The sequence below is a fragment of the Peromyscus leucopus genome, chromosome 5 (genome assembly GCF_004664715.2).
Source record: "Peromyscus leucopus breed LL Stock chromosome 5, UCI_PerLeu_2.1, whole genome shotgun sequence".
Classification (NCBI taxonomy): domain Eukaryota; kingdom Metazoa; phylum Chordata; class Mammalia; order Rodentia; family Cricetidae; genus Peromyscus; species Peromyscus leucopus.
Window position 1 is genome coordinate 125,015,310 of NC_051067.1, and position 26,551 is coordinate 125,041,860.

A 26,551-nucleotide genomic window follows, 5' to 3' on the forward strand; every position below is an offset into this window, starting at 1 on the left:
GAGCACCCCAGAGCTCCCTAGAGCAGGGATGAGTCACTAGGACCACATCCAGCCGGAAAGGCAGAAGCTGTGTGAGTCGGCTGAATCACCTGGTCCAACTACCACTGCCCCCCCCCCCCGCTCCACCCCCGCCCCCACACACATGCAAGCATCCCCCAATTCCTGCCTTCCTGAGGTCTCCAGTTCCCGAGTGGCCCACGCCTGCTTGTTGAAACATGTTCGCTACAGTGTCCCTCAGCTTTGAGGTCCCAGGACCGAGGTAGGGTCACTGACCCCATTTACAGTATGGGACAAGGAGGTCTGCTGTCCTCAGGCTCAGCCAGTAGTCCTGCAGGCAGTGATGGGGCTGACTCCCAGAAGCAGCTTTTCCTGACATCTCTTGAGTCTGCAGCGTGCCTCCAAGTAAAGACAGCACGCAGGACAGTCACTGGCACAGGGGGTCCGGAGGGCCAGGCGTGCACCTTTGGGGCCAAGGAGGTCGAGGCAGCTTCTTGGTGCTGGTTGGGAAGACAAGTGGTCTCCTTCAAGACCATCTGCGGTGGGTGAGCTTGCTTGGTGGACTCTCTTACAGGGCTGCCCCCCGTAATGGAAGACTGGAAGGGGTGCTGGGGCCAGTGGTGAACCTCATGGAGCAGCCCTGGTGCCAGTGGGACTGGCTGGACGCCCATTCTAGGTAACCCCCGCTGTCCAATGACCACATTTGAAACCTGTGTGCACGGGTTCACCAAGGGACAGACGTGATCAAAACCTGGAAGCACAGTCCTTCAATAAGAACCCTCCCCTCCCCCAAAAGATGCTCAAAGTAATGAGTGGAAACAGATGAAAGGTTTTGATCAGACAGGGGGTGGGGGTGAAGACTGGGCCTCCAGTTTCCTCTCTGTCCCCACCGGCATCACTTCAGAGTAGAGAACTACCCACCCAGGATCCAGCTGAGAACATTCCCGTGTCCTCCTTCATGGTAAAGGGACCCCTGGTGACCCATAAGCAATGAGCTGTCTGTCCCTCTCCTGGCAATCCACCAGCGCTCAGAGCAGGTATCAACCAGGCCAGCGAGCAAGTCAACACAGGGAGTGGGGTCAGGGGCCAGGCAGGGCTCCTCTCAGAGCACACTGAAGCGGGGCTCTTGCTGGCGATGCAGGGACCCGGCTGCTGTGGGACCTGAGGCCTCACTGGAGCCCAGCTGCAGCTTCTCAGTTCCCGCCGGGGTCTCCTGGACAGCACTGTGGCTGCTGGCGGTGGCGCATGCTGCATGCCTCTGTGGCCTGGCTGCCTCGCACCAGCACAGCTTCAGGAAGGCTGCCCGGAACTTCTGGGACATAAGGCTGTAGATGACAGGGTTGATGGCACTGTTGGTGTAGACACAGGTGCGGCAGAACAGCAGGACCCAGGGGTCCAGGAAAGGCTGGGCCAGGAAAGAGTTGAGCAACACCAGTGTGCGGTAGGGGGTCCACAGCACTGCGAAAAGCAACACTACCACTGCCAGCATCCTGGTGGCCTGAGGAGAGGAAGGGGGGAGGGGAGGCATGGCTGTGAGACACACTCACCAAGCTGACCACAGGGACCCACATACACCAGATGCCAAAACCAGCGTCTTGGGGCATCTCTCAGAACTGGGACTCAGACAGGATCAGGACAGCCACCACCCTGAGCTCCCCCAAATGTTGGATTTCCAAGGACACAATTCTATTTCAAAGTCCCTGGCCCCAGAGAGGGTCCCCGCTGTGACTTTGGGCATGCCCCCCACCTCATTTTCAGCTACGCATCCCTTTTTCTCTCCCCATTCCTGAATGTTCCCATTTTATAGCTTCAAAGTACCTCCTCTGCTCAGCTTGCCACCTCAGCCTCAACCTTGGTTGTTCCTCTTCCTGGAACGCTTCCCCACAGCCAGCTTGGCTTTCTCCCTTGTCAACCTCAGAGCTCTATCCATTCGTCACCTCTCAGCAAAGCCTCCTGAACTATCCCCTGACTCCTGTTCCCCAGCATCATTTGTCCCCACGTCTCCTTCCTTCCTGACTTTGGACAGGCTTGTGTTTACTTGGTTCTACTGTAGTAGTTCAAGGAGGGCATATGACTGTGTTTCCATGTTCTCCCTGTGTTCTAGCACCCACCGGGCATATGTAAGGGCTTGGCAGGCATAGCATAGATACATGAAGGTATGGATGGATATATTTATGTATGTATATATGTATGAATGGATGGATGGATGGATGGATGGATGGACAAATAAGAGACCAAGTGACTGCTCACTTATCTGATTTGCTAGTCACATCCTGTGTGTTTTATGGTCTTTTGCATATCTGTGCCTCTCCCCATAATTCTACCCACATGCAACCCCCACCTGTACCCAGGAGGACTCCTAACCTGCTTCCTGGAGGACATGGAGCCCTTGGACCTAGAGCAGCTGCCTGGTGCACCCTCACCCTGCCCGCTGGGTTGTCTCGCCTTCTGCCAGGTCTCCTGAGACAATGGGCTCTGAAATAAAATCTTTCCAATGAACCCATAGAGCACCATGGTCACCAGTAAGGGCGTGATGAAGAAGATGGTGAAGTCCAGCAGGTAGATGGGCAGGTAGAGGCCTCGGGACACCTTGTAGCCACATTCCAGGCGCTGATTGTCATGGACATTGAGGTCCACCAAGAAGAACCAGAGTAGGCAATAAAGGGATGTGACCCCCCAAATGCCTGCGATGATCCGTTTAGCCCGGGCCACAGTGCACACAGTCTGTGCTTTCATTGGGTGGCAAATGGCGATGTACCTGTGGGGCACAGGCAAGGCATGTTGGCTCCTGAGGTCGTAGGACTGCTTGCCTTATGTCTGAGACATCTGTTCCAAGCTGAGCCTTGAGTAATGGTGGCTGAGCTGTACTTTGCAAGGGCAGAAGTAGAAAGCTGCAAAGGTTTAAGGTAAGGACACTTCAAGGAGAGGCAGAACAAAGCCAGCCTCCCAAGAGGAACAGAAAGCAGCCTGGGCATGTCCTGTCCTGTGACTCCATGCCTCTCAAAGGCGCCTTTGACCACCATATGTGGTCAAAGCGTTTTCTGCTACCCTCCACCAAAGGCAGGGAGTTATACTGTACAATACTCACAGGCAGATCTCTTTATTGCTCACACTTAGGCCCCTGGGGACAATCACATGGTACAGATGAGACATCCCCACACTGACTTGTCCCCAGATTGTAGAAGCAGACCCAGTGTTTGGATATGGCAGACCTGGGCTTTGTTCAGCTTCTGAGTAGCCCTAACAAGTTACTGAGCCCAAAGCCTGAACTCCTGCTGTGGATACAGCTGAGTTTGACCAGGAATTCATGCTTTGGATCAGCATGTTCAACCACTGGGCCACTTGTCTTGAGTGTTAAAATCAGAGGTAAGCCAGACATGGTGGTACACACTCATAATTCCAGGACCCAGGAGGTTGAAGCAGTAGGATCGCAGGGAGTTTGAGCCAGCCTCAGCTACAAAGAGAGTTCAAGGCCAGCTTGTTATTCCAAGTATGTATTCATGGTAAAACCCTGTCTCATAAAAAGAACAAACAAGCATGCAAACAAAAACTTCAAGCTGGGGGAGACTCAAGAATCGCACCATTGCTAAGCACAGTAGTGCAGCCTGTTATTTCTGTTTCTTGAGAGACCGAGACAGGAGGATCACAAGTTTATAGTCAACCTTAACAAGTCCATCTCAAGTTTAACTTTTCTAAAGATTGGAGGTATGGCTTGCCTTGTAGGTGGGAGACCAGGGTTCAATCCCCAGTAGTGGGGGTTGATGAGAAAGACCAGCCAAGTGCCTGTGTTCTGGATGGGAAATCCAGACTCAAAGGAAGGCAGGGACTTTTCCTGATACCCTATAGTAATCTAGAAGCAGAGCAAACGCCCACATTTGCTGGTTCTTTGAGCACCCCACACTGGCCTAGCTCCCCTTCTGTTCAGTGGAGCCTCAATTTACCAGGAATCCCTGCTTGAATCCAGACTCCTTGGATTCTCGTTAAGGAAGACAATGAGAAGGGAGAAGGCATGGGGTAGCCTGTGGGTACTTACCTCTCCACAGTAAATGCCAGGATGGAGCAGGAGGAGACATTGATGCCTAGATACTGGAAGTAGGTGATACCCAAGCAGCCAGCATGTCCATAGATCCAGTGCCCCACCAGGCTGTCAGAGACATTGGGCAGCCCCGCGGCCACCAGCACAATTAAGTCAGCTAGAGCTAAGCTGACCAGGTAGCAGTTGGTGGGCGTGTGCATGTCTCGTGAGGTCAGCACCACCAGGACCACCATGGCATTGCCTACAATGCCTGTGGTGCACACCAGGAGCACTAGGAAGACTGAGACCACCTTGTACTCTGGCAGGCCCAGAGTGGTATCACCATGAACCAGTGAGACATTGCTGGGGCCGTCCATCTTGCCGGTGTTTTCTGTGATGCCCTGCAGGCCTGGAGGGGTAGGAAGAGGCAGCTCTGAGCGGCAGCCATGGGTTGGGCTGGACTACATTCTGGCTCTGGATCCTATGGATACCTACCCAGGACACTGCATTCAGAGACCTGGTGCTGTGTAGCATGGATACTGCCCTGGGGCAGGTCATGGAGTGCGCATGGTATTCTGCCATTCCCACCAATAACAGTGAGTGGTGCCGCCATGAAGCTTCCTTTCCTGTGTGGATGCAGGAAACAGCCCACTGTGGAAGGTGGAGGGGACCTTATATGTTGCCAAGCTCTCTACCGAGAAAATGAGGGCTCAGCTGCTGAGTCTACAGCATCCCTCTCTCAGCACACCCACCCGGGGACGGAAAGGATGGACACCTGCTTCTCAGGGATGCTAGGCGCATAGAAACAGTGAAGCCTAAAATGTCCCTGGCCTTCACCTTGATAAGCACTCTGTGTCTGTTCTTTAATATTATTTAATTTTTTCCTTTTTATTTTTCGATGTGCATGGTGTTTTGCCTGAATGTATGGCCATGTACCTAATACCTCTAGAAGCTATAAGAGGGCATCAGATCCCCTGGACTGGAGTTGTAAGCTGTCGTATGGGTACTGGGAATTGAACCGGGGTCCTCTGGAAGAACAGCCGGTGCTCTTAACTGCTGAGCCATTTTTCCAGCCCCCTTTAAAAATACTATTGTGGAAATCTAAGTCTCAGTTTCCCCATCAGTCTAGTGGGTGGTGACAGCAGCTTCCTTCCAGGGAAGGGTGTTGGACACATTACATTATGGCTCCAGGACAGATACTGGGTGGCCACTGCTGAGTGAGTAAGCAGGGAAAGGGGCCAGTTACAGCTCTGGGAGTCTCACAGGCCCAGGGGTCTTTTGCCACAGGAGTCGCCAATGGTTTTAAGCAAAGGAGCAACATGCTCTAATATGCAGCCTTAAAAGGGCTTCAGGGGACCCACAGATCCCAGGGAAGTCAGTAGAGGCACAGGTAGAGGTGAGGGGGCCAGGTTGACAGTCGGGTGAGACGGATCAGGGCTCAGCCAGGCAGTAGCTGGGGAGGGGATAAGGACAAATCAGGGTCTCTCTCAGGAGATGGCATGACAGGGCACTAGACTGCATCAGGGCCGTCTGTGGGGAGGAGGAGGAGATGCTGGGACGGGGCATTAGACAGCATCAGGGCCGTCTGTGGGGAGGAGGAGATGCTGGGACGGGGCACTAGACAGCATCAGGGCCGTCTGTGGGGAGGAGGAGATGCTGGGACGGGGCACTAGACAGCATCAGGGCCGTCTGTGGGGAGGAGGAGACGCTGGGACGGGGCATTAGACAGCATCAGGGCCGTCTGTAGGGAGGAGGAGATGCTGGGACGGGGCATTAGACAGCATCAGGGCCGTCTGTGGGGAGGAGGAGGAGACGCTGGGACGGGGCATTAGACAGCATCAGGGCCGTCTGTAGAGTGAGGAGATGTTGGGACGGGGCACTAGACAGCATCAGGGCCGTCTGTGGGGAGTGAGGAGATGCTGGACGGGGCATTAGACTGCATCAGGGCCGTCTGTGGGGAGTGAGGAGATGCTGGACGGGGCATTAGACTGCATCAGGGCCGTCTGTGGGGAGTGAGGAGATGCTGGGACGGGGCATTAGACAGCATCAGGGCCGTCTGAGGGGAGGAGGAGATGCTGGGACAGGCTCAGATGGAAAGACCAAGAAAGGAGTCGATGTGGGTCAGGTGGATGCATGCTTGAGAGGCCCTGTGGACCCTCACAGGGGTGCAGAATGGGGAGGCATCGAGGAAGGTTCTAGAGTCAGGGCTGGAAGTGGAAATACAGCAGCCGTCAGCATAGGGGGATGGATGGTTCTGCCACCATGTGGAGAATTATCTTGGGATGCAGCTGCTGTTGCAGTCCTATAACGTTCCAAAATGCACGATGTGTTCCCAGCCTGTGACTGAGTGTGGGGGAGCTCGGCTGCCGAGCCTGAGCAGCCAGAGCAGCAGTGCCAGCCCTTGAGCCCCGTGGACTCTGGGTCTTCATTTGCCTGCAGGAATGCAAGTGTCTGAGGCTGAGGGCAGAGAGACTCAGACGAGCCAAGTGCAGGAAGTGAGTGTGAGTTCTGAGAACAATGGAGTACCAGCTCCCAGGGATGGCTACGAAGGAGTTGTGCTGGGATCCAGGGAGGGCAGCCACCAACCCAGGAGCAAAATGAGCGCTTAGCTTGGAACGCACATACACATACATGCCACATGTGACACACAGTGCAACTCCACACTACATATACATAGAACACCAGATACAACACACTCAACAGACACAAACACACACCTTATAATATACAACACATCTAACATACACACACAGTATATAATATACAACATATCCAACAGAAACACACATACTACACCACACACTATACTCAGCCCTACATACCCACACACCTCAACACTTGTTCCCCATCAGGGTGACTGGCATGTAGACAAATGCAAAGCTCCCCATGGCATAAACCCTAAGATGACCTGGAACAGGCAGATGATCATCTCACCCAGGGCCAGATGCTTATCTACTTCTGTTCAACCTGATGTACAGTCCCACAGCACTACTGGCCCAGGACAGGGACCAGAGCATCAGGACAAGGCAGGGATTAAGGAGAAGCATTGCCTCCACAGATGCTACTCACACACAACACACAGTTGTACACAGGACACATGTCACACACAGCCATACACATGCAGCACAGAGCACATGTCTGTACCCACATAGCACACATACACACACAATGTTCCTGTGCCTACACACATACAATGCACTTGTGCTGAGCATACATTCAGGTATACACATGCACACACAAAAATACAAACCAAAAATTGTACCTGACTCACAATGACTGCCCACATAGGCATTACAAACCTTACACACGTGTGCAACATGCCTTCTGTGTACAGACTTGACATTCAGCTCTGATGTGCATGCCCTGTGCCCACAGTACAGGACACGGACACACACACACACACACACACACACAAGTTGACTTTCCACGGCCCAGGCATATACACTGATCACTCCCACATTCTCACATGGAAACATACATGATATTCCTGTCCCTACAGACGTTTCTACATGGCTGGGACACTCTTGAAAACCAGCCCTTTCCGGTTAGCTGGAGCAGAGGACCACAAGATCTGCAGAATCTGGCAGCTGCTTCAATCTCAGCAGCTCTTTCTCTGCAGTCAGCAGGAAGCTGGTAACCAGGGTGGAATCCAGAGACCTCACAGGGCTCTTCCAGATGTGGGAGCCAGAGCTGCAGAGGTCCATTCTGACGTCTTGTCTCCAAGGACTCTCACCTGCTACTATACCTCTTGTGCAGATACCTCCATGGGGACCACTGTATACAATCTCCCGGCCAGACCCCTCCCCTCTAGTAGCCCTTACACCTCAAGAGAAACTTCTAAGGTCAGAGAACTTACCCAGGGAAGAGTCAATGCATTTTCCTCCTTCCTGGTCGGGAGGGGAGGGAGGGAAAAGAGAAAGGGAGGAGGGGGAAGGGGAGAAGGCAGAGAATGAGGGAAAGAAGGGAGAGAGAGAGAGAGAGAGAGAGAGAGAGAGAGAGAGAGAGAGAGAGAGAGAGAGAAGAGGGAGGGAGAGAGGAGAGAGAGAAAGAGGAGGGAGAGAGAGAGAGAGAGAGAGAGAGAGAGAGAGAGAGAGAAGGAGGGGTGGAGAGAGAGGGAGGGAGGGACAGAGGGAGGGAGGGAGAGAGAGGGAGGAAGGGAGAGAGACAGAGAGAGAGAGAGAGAACAATGCCTGAGCCTCAATCATTCCGTGGAAGGAGGCTTTACGTTCTGCCGACTGCAGTATCATACATTATGCGGGTGTGCACCTCACACAGACACACACAGCCCCACCAACTTCTCCTGGCTCCTCAGCTCTCCTCTCCCGCTCCCTCTGCAGAGCTGAGAGCCAACCTGCATCAACATCAGCAGCCTGGGCCTCTCCAGCAGGGGGACCCGGGAGAAGGGAGCCGGGATGCTGTCTCCTACCCAGCTTGGGTGGGAGTGGTCCCGGGAGTTTATCTGGCTGGCAGGAACCTCCGCTAGCCAGCAGAGCAATCCTCTGCCTGACAGGAAGAGGACAAAGAGCCCAGAGGAACCTGGGGAGTGGGGCCAGTATCCTCAGTGGCTAGATAGCACTGCAGCCCCAACCTGAGCCCTATGGATGAGCTGCAGTGTCCCTGAGAGAGTGGACTGGGAAGGGGCTAGGCCTGGGAGGACTGTGGGACGGGGAGGGAGGACTCCATCTATGTGACTTTGAGAAAGCCATTATCACTGCCGGGTAAAGACTTTCCAGTACAACCGTTTGGGGCTGGAAGAGAAAGCACCCACACTCCAGGGAATAACTCAGTCACCTATGCTCTGTAAGGAGGCCCAATAAACTGACTCCCCAGAGTGAACTTTGGTGGAATTGTGCCTCAGTTTATCCTTGGGACCTGCAGAGGAGGAGATGTTTACCTCTCCTCCCAACCACTCTAAAAAGGAATTTTAGCATCACAGGTGGGAGTTTTGGAAGAGCAATGGTATCGTCCATAATATGGGAAATGAAGCCAAGTTGCTTGGAGGAGGGGAGAGACTTTACAGAGGAAATGTTGACATGGTGGATATCCATATAGGGTTTGCGGGATAGTGACAAGGGTATGGAGACTGAGATATCTAAGGTGAACCCGCCTAAGTGATGGAGCCTGTCTGGGGGGAAATCCCAGGCCGGTGGTCCTCTGGTGGTGTGGAGTGGCATACCTGCTTGATGGGTGGGGTCCACCCAGGGAGCGTGGCGATGCCTTGAAAACAGGCATTGCAAGCCCAGGAGTGGTGCATGATGGGTAGAGATCTCAGCAAACAGCTGCAGAGGCAGCCTGGCCTCTGCCATGGGTCTACTCAAAGCTGAGGTGGCAGCCTGGAGGAGAGAGCGAGAAGAGACTGGCCCTTCAGTAATGGCCGGAGACGTAGCAGGCAAGGTAGGCGAAAGAGAAGGGTAATTGGAGGTGTTGGTCCGTTGTTTTTATGGTTAGGGGACCAATACAGAGCCTCTCCTGGACCCTGTGGTGAGGGAGCAACCCAAAAGTGATAGAAGACATTACTTGGGTGCAAAGCTTCAATAGAGAGAAAGAAAAAAAAAATCTCTGCTTTGGTGTGCAGAGGCCTTGATAATGGTCAAATGTAAAAGACTAAGAATCAGAACAGTGAGTGACTGAACCAGGCTTTTTCTTTTAGGCTGTCAACCAGCTCCCAAATCATGACACAGAGACTTATTAGTTTTGAATGCTCGACCTAGCTTAGGCACGTTCCTCTCTCTCTCTCCTCTCTCTCTCTCTCCCTCTCTCTCTCTCTCTCTCTCTCTCTCTCTCTCTCTCTCTCTCTCTCAGTTTTTTGAGACAGGGTTTCTCTGTGTAGCTTTGCGCCTGTCCTGGATCTTGCGCTGTAGACCAGCTTGGCCTCGAACTCACAAAGATCCGCCTGGCTCTGCCTCCTGAGTGCTGGGATTAAAGGTGTGTGCCACCACCGCCCAGCACTGGCTCTCTTTAAACTTAACTTAACCTGTTTCTCTTTATCTACCTTTTGCTTTGGGGCTTTTTACCTTTTCTTACTTTCTTGCTGTTTCTATGGCTGGCTGGCTGGCTGGCTGATGGCTACCTGGCTCTAGCCCCAGGCATTCTCCTCCTCCTCTCCTCCTTCTCTCATTCTTCTCTTTTCCTCTCAAGCCTAGACTTTTCCTCCTGTTTATTCTCTCTATCTGGCAGCCCTGCCTATCCCTTTCCTGCCTAGCTATTGGCCATTAAGCTTTTTATTAGACCAGTCAGGTGCCTTAGGCAGGCAAGGTGAAACAAATGCAACACATTTTTACATAATTAAACAAGTGCAGCATGAACAAATGTAACACACCTTTACACAGTTAAATGTTCTGCAGCATGAACACATGTAACACACCTTTACATAGTTAAATGTTCTGCAGCATGAATACATGTAACACACCTTTACACAGTCAAATGTTCTGCAGCATGAACACATGTAACACACCTCTTTACATAGTTAAATGTTCTGCAGCATGAATACATGTAACACACCTTTACACAGTCAAATGTTCTGCAGCATGAATACATGTAACACGCCTTTACACAGTCAAATGTTCTGCAGCATGAACAAATGTAACACACCTTTACATAGTTAAATGTTCTGCAGCATGAATACATGTAACACGCCTTTACACAGTCAAATGTTCTGCAGCATGAACAAATGTAACACACCTTTACTGAGTTAAAATCATATTCTGCAACAAGTGAGGGATCTGTGGGAACTAGGGAAGACTTCCAAATGAGCAATGTAGGAGCCCTTGTCACGTGGCTTGAGGCTGTGGGATTTGGGACAGACAGGTCAGCCTGAGTGCTGTTGAAGCAGAGAAGCTGAGTAAGGAAACCGCCCGTCCCTCCTCGAGACAAAAGACAATATAGGGCAATGTGAGGGATCAGTCCCCAGTGGAGTGGCTCATAGAAGCCACTAGGGACATCTGGTTATCTATCTGTAGCTGAGGTCTCCCTGAATATCAGGGACTAGAAAACAGTAAAAGGGCATGCCCTACTAAGGGAATTGGGCATGTGGGAAGCGGTGTTAGGTGGCCACTTCACAGGCCCAGACAAGACTTTAGTTCATGGGAGACCTAAGAAAGGGAGAAATGGATTCAGCAAGGATCGTGAGAGTGGTATGGAGCATTGGCAGCAGGTACTGAGCCTCATAGTGGGTAGGGACCTATACCTACCTACAGGAGCAGCTTTGGCCAACCTAAACGACTTGAACGTGAGCATAAACCCTGGTTCACAGGTGTTAAAGCAAGTAGGAGCAAGTGAGAGGGGAGGGAGCCAGGCAGAAGGGCCTCTCTGTATCTCCTGAACACAGATGTAGCTGGACTTGTGCCTCACAGGAATCCCTAGGGATAAAATTGATGGGCAATCAAGCCCTGTGCTGGTTGGGTGATCTGTGGAGAGCTTTAGGGCAAACCAGCAATTCACCAGAGGAGTAAAGGAAAAAGTGACCGGGAGGTGCAGGTGATCCCCACTGCACCCCTCACCGATGAAGGTTTCTTGGGATGGGGGCCTCCCCAGCCACTCCTCTGTAGGGGTGGCCAAAGTTGAGCTCATAGGTGAGGGCCACACAGGGCAACAGGAGGCCCCGTGTTGAGTTGATGATTTATTGATCCCTCACCCATAAATATGCAGAATACACGGGCCCTAGTGGACACTGGAGCAGAACATACATTGATTCACAGTTACCCGCAAAAGCACCAGGGTCATTGGGTGGTGGTGGATGGGTATGGAGGATAAAACCATATGGTCTAAACTCATTCTGAAGGTGGGTAATTATCCTCCCAAGAGAATATATGATGTGTGCATCTCTCCCCTGTGAAGGAACATTCTAAGGGTGCATGCCCTACTATGTAGGACACACCCTGCAGATTGCTGTCTGGAGTTCTGGCTGAGGGTTGAAATGGTAAATGCAGGAGAGGGTGAGGTGGAAACCTGTACAGTTAGTTACCCATGGCCCAAACAGTGGTGAATACCAAACAGTCCAGGCTTCCCAAGGGCCAGGATGAAACTAAAGAAACCACCCAGCAGCTAGACAGGGTAGAGAGCATCTGCCTAGCCCAGAGCCCTTTCAACAGCCAGTATGGCCAATAAAAAGGCTAGATATGGCTCCTGGAGAGTGACGGTGGATGACAAGGAGTTAAATGAGGTAGCACCTCCCATCCCTGCAGCTGTGCCTGACATTGCTCTGCTGGCTGAACAGCTGCTGCAAGTCGTGGGGTCTCCCCACAGCAGTGGGCCTTGATAACATAGTTTTCGTAATCCTATAGCTGCCACATCCCAAGACCAGAGGTCCCCAAAATAATAAAGTCTATTGCCACTGCTGATAAGACCCTATTGCTGAAGACACTTCAGGCCGTGAGGGCAGGAGAGGGAGAAATCAAGCTAGGACCGAGCTGACCTGACCTGCTGAAGCCTGGTACATTGATGGCATTCACTGGGGCTCCAAGCAGGAATGGGTCCTGTGGCAATACAAACGAACAGGGACACTATGTGTCTGGATTGTTCTGCTGGGTAGATATGATGCACCCACCAAGGTATCTTCCAGGAATGTGTGTTTACATCCACAGACTACCACCACAGCCACTGTTGTACATGGCTACCCTCGCCAAACAACTACCGTCTTTGAGAGTTTAGCTGTGCCTACTTGCAAAACTCATCCCAGCTGGGCTTGCTGACTGTTTAGAGTCCCTCATAGGAGGAGGAACTGGGAGGGCCATGGGACCCTCACCTGAATGTCCAGCCACTCTATCCTGCCTGTTATATACAATTCTGCCCTAAATTGCATGTGGCCTCAGGGAGGAACTCGAGTTTGCCAACGTGAAGACTGAGGGTGCTCCATCAGTGCAGCTATGGGAAAGCCATCCTCCTGCTAGATAGACTTTCTGGTGTGGCCTTTTGCAGAGGGAAAACCCTTACATGCCAGTAAATAGCCTGTCACCTATGCTCTCAAAGGAAGTCCAGTAAATTCACTGGTTCCCTAGAATGAACTTGAGTGTAATCATTACTCAGTATGTTGTTGAGAGCTCAGGCATAGGGGGTAGCATTACTTACACCCCCCTCCCCCGCCCCCCGGGAAGGAATTTTAACAATAGGTGTCCAGTGAACCTATCTGTAGGGTTCACATCCTTCTGTAAGAGCACCAGGATGCAGGGGAAATGGTAATGTGCCTCAAAGCCTGGCAGCTTTCTATGCCCTCTGGAGCCCAGCGGAGCTGTGTTATAAGCCTAGCTACTCTGCTGCAGAGACCACGCAGACAGGCCAAGGCCCCCACACATCCTGACCTTATCTTGTGGAGAAGAGCCACCTGCTGAGCCCAGTAACACACAGTAAAGTGAGAAACAGGGATGTGGTTTGGGGAGGCTGGCTACCCACAGCAGAAAACCAGTTCCACAGCTAACTGCAGTCTTCAACAGATTCGCCACCCACAAGTCAGCCCAACCTTTGTTAACATGATCCCCACCCAAATATTAATTTCTCGGCAAGCCAGTCTGCCTGTATCTTTATGCTGACAACTTTATTTCCCTGTATGCATTTGTCTTATGTAGCCATCACTGGAGCCTTGGTGAGTACATCCTCACAATTTGACCTGGAGCTGAACTCCAACAAGAGTTCAGCACAACATACTTCCAAATGCATGGGGAAGATGTTCACAGTTCTTAGCCAGACAATAGCCACTGACCCAGCTATAATACTCAGAGCTGTGGGACAGACACTAGCCCTTTGTCTTGGGCCTATGGAGATCGAGAGGGGGCTTTTTAAACTTTCTGCTTGTGATCTCTAAAAGCCCAAGACAATTTTTTTTTTAGATTTATTTATTTATTATGTGTACAGAAGAGGGCACCAGATCTCATTACAGATGGTAGTGAGCCACCATGTGGTTGCTGGGAATTGAACTCAGGACCTCTGGAAGAGCAGTCGGTACTCTTAACCACTGAGCCATCTCTCCAGCCCCCAAAATGATATTTACTTTTTTTGTTGTTGTTTGTTTTTTGAGACAGGGTTTCTCTGTGTAGCTTTGCGCCTTTCCTGGAGCTCACTTGGTAGCCCAGGCTGACCTCGAACTCACAGAGATCCGCCTGGCTCTGCCTCCCGAGTGCTGGGATTAAAGGCGTGCGCCACCACCACCCGGCTCCAAGACAATTTTATATGACCCCAGTTTGTAGGTACATAACATACACATGTAAATCATTTACTGATAATCTCAAGTTTATTTTTACAAAATTATTTGGAGCTGGGGGATGTAGCTAAGTATGGTAGAGTGCTTGCCTAGAGAATGCTTGAAGCCTCAAATTCAATCTCCAACACCACTTAAAACAGGCATGGTGGTGCATACCTGTAATCTTAGAAACTTGTGAAGGCAGGAAGATCAGAAGTTTAAGGTTATCCTAGGCAACATGATGAGTTCAAGGCCAGCCTGTGCTATGTTACATGCAACCTTGCATAAATAAACTTCTGAATATGGATAGGAGCTGGCCCCACATAGGCCTTTTGCCTCGGTCACTGACTCACCCAAACCAGTGGTTGAAGCTCTGCAAAGCAGAAGCAAGAAAAAAAGCCAGCAGAAACTTGGAGGTCTGGAGATCCTCTGTCCAACCTCCCTGGGGTGAGACCCTTGTAAAAGTAGGTGGGATCACAGCTGGGCACAGAGGATGATGAAGACCTAAGGCTGACAGGGCTGATAAACTCCTCCACTCCAGAGATCAGGCCCCCTGCTGATCCAGCCTGGCTCTTTCTTATTACCTCAGAAGTGGAGGTCCTACACATTCTGAGTGAGCCTTAAACAAGCTGAGTTCACAGCTGGCCAGCCAGATCAGGGCCAACCACAGAACAGGAGCTGGATTGCTCTGATGCACCCTCTGGTGACCACACGAAGAATCAGCAAGACTGTCCTTTCTCAAATGCTACCTTCAGACAAAAATGCTTTTCAGATATTCTTGACATTACAGACAGTAAAGGCTGGGCAAACCTGTATGGATATGTCCACGCATGCCTTGAGATGTGGAGAGGAACAGTTTAGGCCTGGGAGCCCATGACCCTGGAGTGAGGGGAGCAGGAAGTGAGTCCTACAGTTCCCAACTTTCCCCCCTCTGGGGTTCAGGTAGACAACAGGTAGAATTCCAACCACAGTGTTTTTAGAGTTGCTATGGTCAGAGCCTGGGCCTTGTGGCCACATTCACTAAATCTCTCTTCTCTGCTTTTCACTCTCACTTGTCTGATGAGTTGGCCCATTGAGGAGGAGTGGCTGAGTCTATTGTTAGGGCTGCAAGACCCAGGCTTCTGACTCCATGCCTCATGTCCTGAGATGTGTGCTATACATGGCAACAGGTTGGGAAATTTTCAGCCAGGTGGGATTGTTTGGTGTAGACTTGGCAAAACTCAGATTGTACACTGTAGCACGAATCTTAAAAGTTCTTATTAATAAAAACAAACCCAGGGACTGGTATTGGGGTGAATGCTGGAAGATCAGAGAAGCAGAACAAGCGACAGCTACCTCACCTTGCCAATTCCTCAGCTGATCCTGTTTCTTCAGACTGGAAGTCTCTGAGTCCTCATCTGAATGGATTTCAGCTGACTGCTGCTAAAAGCCTAAAAGCTTAACCAGGATCTAGTTCCTCAGCCTCACACCTTAAATACCTTTTGGCTTCCCGCCATCACTTCCTGGGATTAAAGGCTCTTGTTACCATGTCTAGCTGTTTCCAGTGTGGCTTTGAACTCACAGAGATCCAGAGGGATCTCTGCCTTCTAGAATGCTAGGATTAAAGGCGTGTGTGCCACCATTTTCTGGCTTCTATATCTAGTGGCTGTTCTGTTCTCTGACCCCATATAAGTTTATTAGGGTGCACAATATTTTGGGGAACACAATATCACCACAGTACACTTTATACAACTTTTCTATTTGTACATCGTCTCAATATAGCCCACAATTTAGAAACCAGTGTCTCTCTCTCTCTCTCTCCCTTCCCACTCTCAAGAAGCAACTATTTTCCATGCTTTTGTCTTTCCAGGCATTTTTCTTAGCATTTATACTGATAGTTTTCCTGTGTTGTTTCCAAGATAATCACTCCTGGCTAGCTTCGAACTCATCTTCCCGCCGAAGCCTCCCAAGTACTTGGATTATAGGCATACACCACCATTCCTGTTCATACTGATGTTTCTTGCCTTCTAAAATGGCTACACCATGTAGACCCCTGGTGGCAGTATGTGTGTTTCACTAGCTCCACACCTCCAAAAATATTCATGATTATAATCTTATGTGAGCATGATAATCCTGGTTAGTTGGTTTGGTTTTGGCACCTCAACACCAGCTCGAATTATCTGAGAAGAGGAACTCCAACTGAGAAAATGCCTCCATCAGATTGTAGACAAGTCTGTTTGGCATTTTCTTGATTAATGACTAACACAAGAGGGTTCATATCACTGAGGCAGGTGGCGCCCCTGGGCAGGTGGTCCTGGGTGCTATAAGAAAGCAGCACTCTCCAATGGCTCTGCTCCTGCTCTTGCCCTGACTTCACTCCAGGACGGACTATAAGCTGTAAGCTGAAATACCCCCTCCCTCTGCCCCCGGAGTTGCTTTTGGTCATGATGTTTTGTCACAGCAAAAACAATGATCACCTGCGGTTTTTTCTGCCACTTGACTTTCTGTTCAACACCATTGTTGAGCTTCGCCCCTACTTCCAAATATTATCTTTATGTATTCAAGATTCATATAATTTTTTAACCATTGCAACATGCTAAGTCGTGTATAATATTAGTTACACCATTGCAATGTCTTTTGATAAATATTTGGGTCATTTCCAGGATTTTCCCCTTTATTTTCCCAGGTGTTACTATAAGATCTCTGTGACTATTCTTGTCCATGTCTCTTGGAGCCTAAGGTCAAGGTATTCCAGTTTCACATGCTCGGAACATCAGAATCACCTGGGCCTGCTAAAGAGACCGACGGGATTTCTGGTGTGGAACACGCTGCCAAGGACATACCCTGATTGGCAGGACTGAGTGGTACACGCAGGTGGCACTTAGCCCCAGTGTGTCAGGAGTATGTCTGGAAAAAAAGCCAGCCTTGGTAAGACCTAAGGATGAACAAATGTGACTCAGGCAAAGGAGTTTCAGGTAGTTGGAGAGGCCCATGTGAAGACTTGATGTCTTAGGGTTTTTACTGTGCTGAAACACCATGACCAAAGCAAAGTGGGGAGGAAAGGATTTATTTAGCTTACACTTCCACAGCACTGTTCATCATCGAAGAAAGTCAGGACAGGAACTCGGATCAGGAACCTGGAGGCATGCTGTGGCCCAGCTAATTCAACAATGGCTGTCTACCAAGGGGAAGTCCAAGAATCCAGTAGGCTGGATGTCTCAACTGGTCTTCAGTATTCATTGAAATCGGAAAAGAAGGCCCTAATGCCAGTGAACCAATGAACTTGCCAGAGTGAGGGCAAGCAGGCAAAGAGCAAGGGCTTCCTTCTTCCACGTCTTTAATATAGACTGCCATCAAAAGGTGTGGCCCAGCCGGGCGGTGGTGGCTCACGCCTTTAATCCCAACACTCAGGAGGCAGAGCCAGGCGGATCTCTGTGAGTTCAAGGCCAGCCTGGTCTACAGAGCGATATCACCAAAACTACACTGGAGAAACCCTGTCTCGAAAAACAAAACAAACAAACGAAAAGGTGTGCCCCAGATTAAAGGTGGATCTTCTCACCTCAAAAGATCCTGATTAAAGGTGGGTCTTCCCACTTCAAATGATTCAATCAAGAAAAATCCCTCACAGACACAGTACACCGCTCAGGTTTCCTGACTGGCTTCTCTCAAGCACCTTTTTTGAGTTCTGTGCTTCATTCCTTTCTGTGGCTGAATTAATGTGCCACTGTGAGAATAGCAGTTTATTCTTTCATCAATTTATGGGCATTTGAGCTGTTTTCACCTTGAGGTTGTCTGAGGAAGGCAGCTCCCAACTACGTAAGCCCAAGATCAGCTCCAAAATGTGCAAGGGGCCAGTACCCAAAGATCTCGTGACCCTTTGTCAGTAGCGATGAGGGTGTTTAGGCTAGCAGCAGCAGCAAAGCCCCGCTGGATAGATGGAGGGGGCTGAGAAATGTTCCCATCGGTTTAAATCCTCCCCAGCAGTTTTACACTGACTGGGTCATGGTAATCATATTTAAGGAGACCAGGAATATTTAGCGCCACTCTAAAATCTACAAGTATCTCCAAAAATCCCTCTTTTTTGGGGGTTGGGGTGGGGGTGGGGAGCGGTTACCAGGGCCTCGAGCATACTTGCCAGGTGCTGTCTCTACTTCAGAGCTACACTCCAGTCCCAAAAACAGTTTCGGTCAAGCATTGATATTTAATAAGACAGGAAATTCGCAACTGACGAAAACGAATCCCAAGTTTCCAGGCCCTGGAGTGTCCATACGCGCACACCAAGAGCCGCAAAGAGTTTTTCCGTGCCCGCCTCACACTCCGTCCTCTGCCATCCGCTGCCCATTCCGAGAAACTACTATCAGCGGGCCAAAGACTGCGCACGCGCCGCTCGGTGGCCCGCTAGAGGGAGGGCGGACCTCGATGGGCGTGCGCAGTAGCGGAGACTTGCGAGCGCGCGCCACGGAGGAGGGGACCCCAGAGGCCGGAAGGAGGCGCGAGGAGGGCGGGGCTAGCGAGGGAAGCCCGCCGGCCCGCAGTACGGCCGTCGCGGCCTGATGACGTCGCACAATGGCCGGCCCCCGCGGGTAGTGGAGCCCGTTTGTTCCGCCCGCGTCGTGCCTGAAGCCTGAGCCAGTGAGAAGCGGAAAGGCTGAGGAACGTCCTGTCCACGTTGCCCCCATCCCAGCGGAGCCGTGGCCGCCTCCCGTCCTCGCGCTGAGGTAAGTGGGGCTGGCAGGCGGTGAGGAAGAGGCCGCCCCAGCGGCGGCGGGAGCGAGGCCCGGGAGCCCGGCGCCGCCTCCCGAGCTCGGGCGCGCCCCCGGCTGTGCGCAGCCGCGGGCCGAGGCGCGACCCGGGACAGCGGGCAGGCGCGAGCCCGCTGCGGCCTGGGACGTCCTGGCGCCTTCGCGCGCCGCGGTCTGCCATGGTGAAGTTGGTTTTCCTGAAGCTGTCATTTCCCTTCCGGGCCATTCGGCGTGGCACATGTTCTCCGCCTACAAAGGGGAGAGGAGCACGCAGGTTGGCTCGAGAGGAGGCCCGCCTGGACTGTCGACGGGCTCTACGGGGAACTTTGAACTCTCTGGAGCCTCCTGCAACTTGCTCTCGCAACTTCAAGTGTGCACAGATCGGACGTACCCACTGTACCCCGGGAGGCCTCGATCTCTTAGGAAGTGTAACCTCCTCGCCTCTTGGACTGGGAGCTCAGAGACACCGAGTCTTTGGCGTAAAGTTAGCCAAACAAGTGTAGTGCTGGAAGGAAATTAAACTAAGACTTACAGCCTCGCTACTGCTGGAAATTTAGTTTTCCCTGTTTACATTGACAACTGAGTTTACCGGGCACAATAGTAGCTCTAAATGAGCTTTGTTTAGCATTTATTTGCAAGAGTAGGGATTTCTTTAGACCCATTTGGGGATAATGAAAGAGGGCATTTGGTTTATCTTCACATTACCTATCCCAAGGCAGGGGTTGAGATTTTCAACCCCTAGGCTGATTCCCATTTCCTGGCTCCTGAGATGAGAGTGTGTATGATCTGAGCACTTATGAAGCCCAGCCAGTTCTGGAACCAATTTAGTATGTCCCAAAGCCTGAAACTCCTCTCCAGTTGTAGGTGGGGAATGCTCAAAAATTTTAAGAGAACTTGTGGATTTACTGCACAACACCCAACAGGTAAGCTCTTACCTTGCTTGTCTTTAAAGAGATTACCTTGTCATCTACAGACTATGTCAAGGTGACTACTCCTTATCAAAGAGTTTTTGGTTGAGCGTAAGTCACTTTGGAGTGGTGTTTATCAACAATCCCAACACTCTTGCTGTAGACATTGAAGCTATGAATGAGGATTTTAAACAGGCATAGTAGAACTTAGACATCAACATAGAATCTGCTCTGCTAATGGTAGTTTCCCACAGCTGGGCATGGTATCTCAGACCTTTAATCCCAGCATTTGGGAAGCAGGGGTAAGAGGATCTCTGAGTTTGAGGCTAGCCTGGACTACATAGTGAGTTAGTTCCAGGATAGCTAGGACTACACAGTGAGACCTTGTCTCAAGAAAGAAAGAAGTTTCCCAGGAGTTGTGTTTGTCTGTTGTTGATCTTCCTTTGCTGAAGCCCACTTGGAACACCTGTCTCAATAGTAAGCCATGTAAAGAAATTGGTTTCATTTAATAGTCACACACCCCCAAGTTTGACCAAGAGTTGTTTTGTCTGGGTTGGCAGTTTACCAGGTCAGGCTCTTTGTTTGTTTGTTTGTTTGTTCTGTTTTTTTCAGACAGGGTTTCTCTGTGTTGTTTTGGTGCTCGTCCTGGATCTTGCTCTGTAGACTAGGCTGGCCTCGAACTCACAGAGATCCACCTGGCTCTGCCTCCCGAGTGCTGGGATTAAAAGCATTGCCACCACCACCCAGCCAGGCCAGACTCTTAAGTAGTTTGTAGCAGTTCCTCAAAGTGACCCAACTGTGAAGAGAACGTGGTATTATTATTCTGCCATTAATAGTGTGGCTTGAGTCAGTTTGGCCTCCTGAAGTTGCTGCTGAGACAAGAGCAGAAGACACTGTTCTGGAGCTCTGGTTATAGTGTTTTACAAATTAGACAACTTTTTTGTTGTTGTTTTGTTTTTTGAGACAGGGTTTCTCTGTGTAGCTTGGGAGCTTATCCTGGAACTGCTTTGTAGACCAGTCTGGCCTCGAAGTCACAGAGATCCACCTGCCTCTGCCTCCCGAGTGCTGGGGTTAAAGGCGTGCGCCGCCACCCCTAGCTGAATCAGACAACTTTTCTTTCTGGTATGCAACAGGTAGTTCCCTGACTAATGAAATTTTTGTCAATTGTTTAACAAGCATTTTTCAGGTATGTCAAATGCAGCAGGGAAATGCAGCAGGGGACAGAAATAGTGAAAGATGTGTTATTCCATCCCTGAACAGGTTTACCACTGTGGATTAGAGGACTAAAGATTAGCTCTAAGCCTTGTGAAAATTCTACATTACTGGGTGACTAAGGCTGGTCAAAGATTGTGAAAATGGGAGTTTAGTGAGTTGGACTGGAGGACCCTTAATTCATTGTTTACACTTAATAGGGCATGTATTTCCCTGCATCCAGCATAAGGAACACACAAATTAGTCTCAAAACAGAATACTGGCACCTAGAGAGACAGTGACCCTGCCTAGAGCAGGCCTGGAGATCAAGCCATCTCATGATTTCTGCTCTAAAGGTATGATTTAGAGTGCTTCTAAAACAAACAAACAAACAACCAAAAAAGAACGTGTAGATTTGTGGTTGTCCCTGAAAGATCCTCGCCTGAATGTGGCCTCCAGTAGTGCACTCCCAGGAGGTCCCATGGGAAAGAAGATCGTGCAGTGCCTTTTCTCAGAAAACCTGTCAGGGCCTCTGCAAGGGAACCCTGCACCATGGCAGCTTTGGCCATGCCTCCTGTGGATGCTAATAGTGACCACTGTAGTCTCAGAAGTGTCCCAGCCAGTTAGTACAGTGTGTGGTGTATAGGCTACACACTGAGTGCCAGCCTTTTGAGAGCCTCCATCCGTTCTCACTCTGTAGGAACAGGAAGAGTGTATGATTTCCATCACTATGACAAATACCTGAGGTAATGAACTCATACAGAGAAAAGATAAAAGTTGATGTAGTGGCATACACCTTTAATCCCAGCAATCATGAGACAGCAGGTGGATCTCTGTGAGTTTGAGGACAAGGTGATAGAGTTCCAGACAGCCAGGGATACATAGAGAAACCCTATCTCAAAAAGAAAGAAAGAAAAAGGAGAGACTTGGGGGAGGGGTATATTTTGGCTCTCAGTTTGGTATATTCTAGAATCTAGACCATATGCAGTTGGTAAGGTAGACAGCATGGCCAGAGTGTGACAGAGCAAAACCACTCAACCTCTCATTAAATGCCAGAGAGCAAAGACTGGGCTCCTCCTAGGCCTAACCTGTTAAAAATTTCTGCACCTCTTAGTAGTGTATCCCTAGGGACCAAGACTTTAACACTTGGGCTTGGGAAATTCAAGATCCCCCACTTATAACAGAGGTGAGGAGGAGACCTCCCAAAAGCCTTCAAATAAAAACAGTTGGAGTTTGTATGGTAGGTGCAGTTAGATAAACAGAATAATGTACTGTGTAAGAAATAAGGTTCCTAATGTAGAGTGGAATTTGGGGGTTTTGAACTGCCAGAAAGGAAGAGAGATTTTATATGTCCGGGCTTGTTTATTCCTGTCATTGGTTGCTCAGAACAGCCTGTGATCCCAAGAGTTACTTTGCCCCCACCCCCTACACACACACACACACACACACACACACACACACACACACCAGGACAGCCACAGGTACTTTCAGGCCCACTCACCCCACCACTTTATGGCATGTGCCAAAAACTGCCTTCACAAATCAGAAGTTAACTTACTCCGTTCAGTTAAGGTAACTAATTCACCTGGAGGGCATGAAGGCTCCGTGGGCATGTGCACAGCACACCAGCCTTCCAGTTTCTCAAGCTAGTCAGCCCAGCTATGTCTTTGTGTAAAAAACGATATACTGTGGTGAGTGTCTAGTGCGTTGATACTTGGAGGGAAGAAAAGAGAAACAGAACCCACAGGATTGTGGAGACCCTAGTTTATTTGTAGTCTGTACCGAAAAGGATTTGTAGTAGAAACTTCAATGGCTAGGAATAGAACTAATTCCATCTATGGTCTGGGAACACAAGTTCAGAAGGCCTGACTGACAGTCCTGAGACATACACAGTACTCAGATAAAAGACAGCCTCCCTTCCTTTACCAGCCTGCTTCTTACTACAGTTCATGTTTAGTTGGGCACTCTGTCTCCACTTCTTACCATAGGGTTTCATTTCAAGATTTTCAAAAATGTAAAAAATAACTCATTAACTAAATTTTGACTAAAACCAAAAGTAAACCAGCTTGTACCAGGACCCCAGAAAAGGGCTGTGACCTGGTTAAAAAGTCTTGTGAACCATACATAGATAGTATGTTACAAGGACAGTAGCATCTTGGAACTTGGGCTTTGTCTTCTGTGGTATCGGTTATATGACTTCCAAATTAGACAGGACATTTGGTTTTGCAGAATGGTTGATTTAAAAGATAACTTTGTTTACAAGGTTGCCTTTAGCTATAAAATACTAGAATAGGAATTTGTCAGGTTTCAAGTAGAACATATGACACTTGGTAACCACTTCAGCATGACTGACTTCCTATGGGTACCAGGTGCTACTCCTAGGCAGCTGGAGAGATGAAAAGTTCCTGGGCCTCTATGGAGACTTAAAAATATACAATGTAATAAAAACTGTGCCAAGCTAGGGATCAGATGTTACACAGTAAGGAATTCATGTATTTCTTAATGTTGGTATATTAGGGGTGTTATCTTTAGCATTAGTGTGACTTAACTAAAACTCTACCTACCACACTAGAGCTTTGCACCAACTTTCTCTTAGAAAAGCACAGCCCCCATCTGGCCATTGTCCTACATGGTATTCACCATGCCCCCTGCAGGTGCCCACTGCAGGACCCTCACAGCACTCCATAGAGATCAGAGGCTGTGCACATAGCTTCTGAACTTGCTCTTACTGCTTTTTGCTCTCACTTTTTAAACCCAGATGGGCTGCAGTTCACTACGTAGTCCAAGTTGGCCTCAAACTGTCAACAGTCCTCTTGTGTCATCCCACAAATCCCAGGATTCCAAACTGGCATGTGCTTACTATGCCCAGGTAGGACTGAGTGACTTCTTTTTTTTTTTTTTTCTTTTTTTCAAGACAGGGTTTCTCTGTGTAGCTTTGGTGTCTGTCCTGGATCTTGCTCTGTAGACCAGGCTGGCCTCGAACTCACAGAGATCCACCTGGCTCTGCCTCCCTAGTGCGTGCGCCACTGCTACCCAGCTTAGGACCAACTTCTTAATATTCCTTTGATATTCCTTCCTCTGAACTGATGCTAGATGGCCAGAAAATCTTGACTGCTGTGTATTTTTAGTGACATATGATAGTTTTGGTTTTTTAAGACAAGGTTTCTCTGTGTATTCCTCGCTGTCTCAAAACTTGCTCTGTACCCGGGTGGTGGTGGCGCACGCCTTTAATCCCAGCACTCGGGAGGCAGAGCCAGGCGGATCTCTGTGAGTTCGAGACCAGCCTGGGCTACCAAGTGAGTTCCAGGAAAGGCGCAAAGCTACACAGAGAAACCCTGTCTTGAAAAAACAAAAAAAAACCCAAAAAACAAAAACCTTGCTCTGTAGACCATGCTGGCCTCTTACTCACAGAGATTCACCTGCCTCTGCCTCTCAAGTGCTGGGATTAAAGGCATGCACCACTGCTGCCCGGCAGGCTACAAGTTTTTAAAAGTATGAATTTGGGATCTGAGCTGAAGCTTGGCGATAGCACACTTGCATGGCATGTGTAAGGTCCTGAACTCAGTCTTCAACGCTGTGCTCCCCCACAACGCGTGTAAGTTGAAGTGTGCATTTTATCTTTAATAGATAAATATAAGTCAGATAAACTCCAAACCCTTCTTCCTTCATGTCATAAGTTGGTATCTGTTACTGATTCGATAGAAATACTGGCTATTGAGTGCTATACATAATGTCTACACTTACTCTCTAACCCCAGCTTAAGTGGTCGGGCTTTAAATCAAGTGCAGCGGTGTGCTTTTTTATTGAGTCAAGGTTTTACTGTGTAGTGTGGGGTAGCCTCTAGCTCCCAAGTGCTATGATTACAGGCATGTGCTGCTACACCCAGCAGAGCAAAGTGCTTTCTATGAGCTGTGGAGGTGGAAAAACCAGAAAACATTTGCTTTGATTAAGTCTAGATTTTTAGAAATAGAAGTGAGTCTTCTTCTTCTTTTTTTTTTTTTAAAAAGTCTTTTATATAAGCATGTGACTTAAATGTCTAAAAATATTGTCATAGTCCATTTGTACAACAGATACCTGGATAGCTTTGGTTGTTTGGGCTCTGATATCACTGGTCCCAGAGCAGTGCCTTTGAAGAGCATGCTGGAGGCTGGATGGAAGGTCTGAAGGAGGTCTTGGAGTCTGAACCTTAGAGTACATGGGAGGGATTGAAGAGGTGACAAGAAACTGTGCTTGAGAGGCAGGGTAGGAGAAAAAGGCTCAGTTGGAAACTGCTGCTGACCTAGGGTGCTACCTCATTCCACTATAGAAACCTTATCTTCAGAAGTCAGTTCCTGTGAATCCCAATAGCTGTCCTTTGCAGTCCGTGGCTTATTATTGTTCACTTCTCTTCACCTGTGCTGGCTGCAGGCAAGAGGAAGAGCTAAGTGGAGGCCAGCTGTAGCCAGTGGAGTTATGCTCTGGCACTTCACAGGGAGTTCTGTAGATTTGGGAGGAGCTGTATGGAGCAAGGGCAGAATGGGTCCTTCCTCCTCAGGGCAGAGGGCATATGGCCCAGGAGGATAGGCCCATGCTGAGTCTGTGCTGTTTGTCTTCTGCAGATCTGCGGGTCCTGATGGATGTGGCTGAGAGCCCTGAACTGGATCCTCACTCCCCAGAGGATGAAGAGCAGCCGGCACTCTCAGATGATGACATTCTGAGGGAAAGTGGATCTGAACAAGATTTGGATGGAGCTGGGGAAAGGGCTTCTGATTTGGAGGATGAGGAAAATGCAACTAGGGTACAAAGCCAGGAGGAGACTCACTCGGATGAGGAAGACCGAGCCAGTGAGCCCAAGTCCCAGGATCAGGACTCAGAGGCTCATGAGCTGAGCAGGGGCCCAGCGGGATCTCTCTGTGAGGAGGGGGATGATGTTGAGGAAGACCGGACAAGTGACCTCAGGGATGAAGCCTCCTCAGTAACCCGGGAACTGGATGAACATGAGCTAGACTATGATGAGGAAGTCCCTGAGGAGCCAGCTCCTGCTGCCCAAGAGGAGGAGGTTGAAAAAGCTGGGGCAGAGGACGAGGAGGAGAAGGGGGAAGGTGCTCCCGGAGAGGAAGGGAAGCCTGATGTTCAAAGTGTGGGAGAAAAAGAATCCACAGAGGCTGCAAAGGAGAAGAAGAAAGAGGATGACGATGGAGAGATTGATGATGGGGAGATAGATGTGAGTATGGAGAAGCAGGCAAGAACCTTGGCCCTTCAGTAGGCACATCTGATCCAGGAGAAGCAGGCTCAGCAGGGTTTTCAAGCTCTCTTGTTCCTAGAGAGATGGTCAGTGGTGGGCTGGGCCAGGCATGCAGGAAAATGAGAGCTTGTGTTGAGGCAGGAAAGGAAGTGCTCACAGTGGAGAATGGGAGGTAGACTTGTGCAGAAAAACCTCAGACTGGAAAGCTTCTGTCAGTAACCGCAGTTTCTGTGGACCCCAGAAGTTGCCTTCTTTAAATTTGGCCTTTAAATCATGGGATTATGAGTGTGTGGGGGAGGTTGGGTTTTCTTTACGTATGATTCT

General features: G+C 49.8%; 2 protein-coding genes across 5 annotated transcripts in view; one reads left to right on the forward strand and one right to left on the reverse strand.

The window, feature by feature from the left end:
- Positions 1–806: 806 nt before the first annotated feature.
- LOC114700964 (thyrotropin-releasing hormone receptor-like) lies at positions 807–5,040 on the reverse strand. Its single transcript, XM_037206327.1, has 3 exons — positions 4,031–5,040; positions 2,362–2,755; positions 807–1,495 (listed from the first exon to the last, which is right to left on the reverse strand). Exons 1-3 carry the CDS (start codon positions 4,387–4,389, stop codon positions 1,100–1,102), a joined length of 1,149 nt encoding a protein of 382 aa, XP_037062222.1. The 5' UTR covers positions 4,390–5,040; the 3' UTR covers positions 807–1,099.
- Positions 5,041–18,703: 13,663 nt separating this feature from the next.
- Positions 18,704–26,551, forward strand: part of Zc3h18 (zinc finger CCCH-type containing 18) — a 42,785-nt gene continuing 34,937 nt past the window's right edge. For 2 of the 4 annotated variants that reach the window (XM_028880839.2, XM_028880840.2), the window contains exons 1-2: positions 18,704–18,880; positions 25,602–26,206. In XM_028880839.2, coding sequence (XP_028736672.1) covers positions 25,616–26,206 — 591 coding nt within the window. In that variant the 5' untranslated portion in view covers positions 18,704–18,880; positions 25,602–25,615. Of the gene's footprint in view, positions 18,881–19,601; positions 19,828–25,601; positions 26,207–26,551 lie in introns of those variants that run through there. The other 2 variants (XM_028880837.2, XM_028880838.2) reach the window with 1 other exon arrangement.